The sequence below is a fragment of the Buceros rhinoceros genome, unplaced genomic scaffold (assembly GCF_000710305.1).
Source record: "Buceros rhinoceros silvestris isolate BGI_N320 unplaced genomic scaffold, ASM71030v1 scaffold5156, whole genome shotgun sequence".
Lineage (NCBI taxonomy): Eukaryota > Metazoa > Chordata > Aves > Bucerotiformes > Bucerotidae > Buceros > Buceros rhinoceros.
Window position 1 is genome coordinate 386 of NW_010416778.1, and position 2255 is coordinate 2640.

At 51.8% G+C, this 2255-nt stretch overlaps 1 protein-coding gene across 1 annotated transcript in view; it reads left to right on the forward strand.

Moving 5' to 3' along the window:
• The window catches only part of IFT172 (intraflagellar transport 172), a gene marked incomplete at its 5' end in the record, with an annotated part of 37091 nt that overhangs the window by 343 nt on the left and 34493 nt on the right, over positions 1-2255 (forward strand). Inside the window, one exon of the mRNA XM_010137922.1 lies at positions 987-1026. Within this exon, the coding sequence (XP_010136224.1) occupies positions 987-1026 (40 nt within the window). The remainder of the gene's footprint in view (positions 1-986; positions 1027-2255) is intronic.

Sequence of the window (2255 nt, forward strand, 5' to 3'; positions counted from 1 at the left end):
GGAAGATGTCCCAGCTCCCTGCAGGGGGTTGGACTGGGTGAGCTTGGAAGGTCCCTTTCCACCCAAACCAGTCTGTGAAGAGGGGGCAGCACTCCCCTTAGTGGCCTGTGCTGGGCTTTGGGAATGCCCACACCAGCACCCAGCCTGGTCCTCATCCCAGTACACACAACAACAGTAATTATAACATTTAAGAACCATAGTAATGAAAAGGAATATAATGAAAAGAGAGAGAGAAGTAAACCCAAGAAAAGGATAAATGATGCACAATGCAATTGCTCACCGCCACTGACCGATGCTCCCCTGGCCAACTCCCCCCTCTTTCTGTACCGAGCATGGGAATACCCCTTTGGCCAGTTCGGGTCAGCTGTCCTGGCCGTGCTCCCCCCATCTTCTTGTGCTCCACCACATGCGCAAAACATGGGAAGTTGGAAAGTCCTTGATTTCCCAGCAGCAACTAAAAACATCAGTGTACTATCAGCATTCTTCCCATACTGAATCAAAACATGGCACTGTTCCAACTGCTAAGAAGGAAGATTAGCTCTGTCCCAGCTGAAAACAGGTGAGCCTGATCTAACTTGCAGGAATCGCTCAGGTGTTTCTCTGGTGAGCAGCAGACATGATTTCCCTGGGGAGCCCTGTGCGAGCGTGTGCCAGCTGAGCTGCCATGCAGCTGGAGCTAGGGAGCCTGTGCTGCTCTCGCCTGTTCCAGAGGTGTGGCACACACCGGCCTCACTTCAGCCTCATTTGCTGGTGTGTCTTGTGCTAAGGTGCTCAGAAAGGTGGGTCACCACAATTCTGGAAGCTCAGAAGTTGAGGTTTCTATTAATTTTCTGTGTGAGGTTGGCTGTGATAGGCAGCAGTGAACAAAACTGGAATGGTCCGTGTTGGCAGTACTAGAGCAGGCCGAGCACCAGCAGCGGGGTAACCCGAAGCGGGCAGTGTTACTGGCTTCACCGAGAGTCATTTTTGTCTACCTTTTTCTACAGGGGTGACAAGAAGATGATATGCAACAAGTTCATCCAAACGGTGAGACCCAGACTCCTGTTAACTCCATTTTCTGTGGAGGTCTCTGCTCATGCTCGCTTGGCCATACTGTCAGTGATACTTGAACTCCAGAAGATGCAGGCATATCCTAAGACAATCTTGAGGTTTTGAGGCATGTATTACTTTCCAGGCTTCAGAGGCCTCATCGTGCCTGGGTACCACACAGTCATTAATTGCTGAATGATTAGTGCAGGCAGTAACAAAACCTTGGGGACTTTAGGCATCAGTGGACAGAACATTTTAAGGGAGTTGAAAGTAATAAAACCTTGGAGACTACTTTAGGCATCAGTGGGCAGAACGTTTTAAGGGAGTTGAAAGGGAAAAACTCTGAGCCCAGCTGTTTTTCACAGCTGGTTGGCAGCTCTAAGCCCCAAGATTCCTTATTAACCAAAATGTAGAGTGTGCAGAATTCAGTTGGACTGCACAGTGTCCACATGTTCTGAGACTTCAGGTTGTGATTTCGGCCAGGTGACCTCCTTGGCCTTCCTGGTGGTATGCTGCTCTGGCTCTGCCCACGTATGTTGCAGAGCCATCTGCTCAGTCGGTCTCTGGCAAGGATTGTCCCGAAGTTGATCTAAATATCTGGAAGAGGCAAAGGTGTTCTGAATTTCTTGCAGCAACTGACTGCTGCTTTCACCTTCAGGAGCAAGTGTCCAGCAGCCGCCCTAGACTTCCCAGCCAGTGGCCACCACAGTATGCCATCACCAGAGAAGTTCTCTGCTAGATAGGCCCCTGAAGCAGCCAGTGCTGGTTAGGAGGAATCATCCTTCTGAGCCCAGTCCCCAGAAGGCACAGGCGGAGCTGCTCCTGCTGGAGCTGCTGGGTTTTCTGTGGCAGGCCTTCCCAGCTGCCTCTTGGGAGAAGGGCAGCCTCAGCCTCTGGATTGAGAGCCGACATCTTGGGGCTGGGTGGTGGCCCAGCACTGTGGCCGCTCATAGAGCGGCTCAGGAGGGCCTTGTGGCCTCTCTGGACACTCACTCCTGGCTGCAGAAGATGAAACTGTGTCATTCTGCTGCTGTGGCCACCATGAAGAGAGCTGTGGACCACCCTGTTTCTCTGTGGTTGAGAGGCTCTGGTGAGTGGTCCTGGACTGGGATAGAGTGTCATGAGGAAAAGAGAGCAAGAAGCGCTTGGTGTCCTCGTGTCCTTTTCCTGCACCTCATGGTTATCCCGGGAGTGGGTACCTGGTGGAGAGCCCTTTCATCGTTATT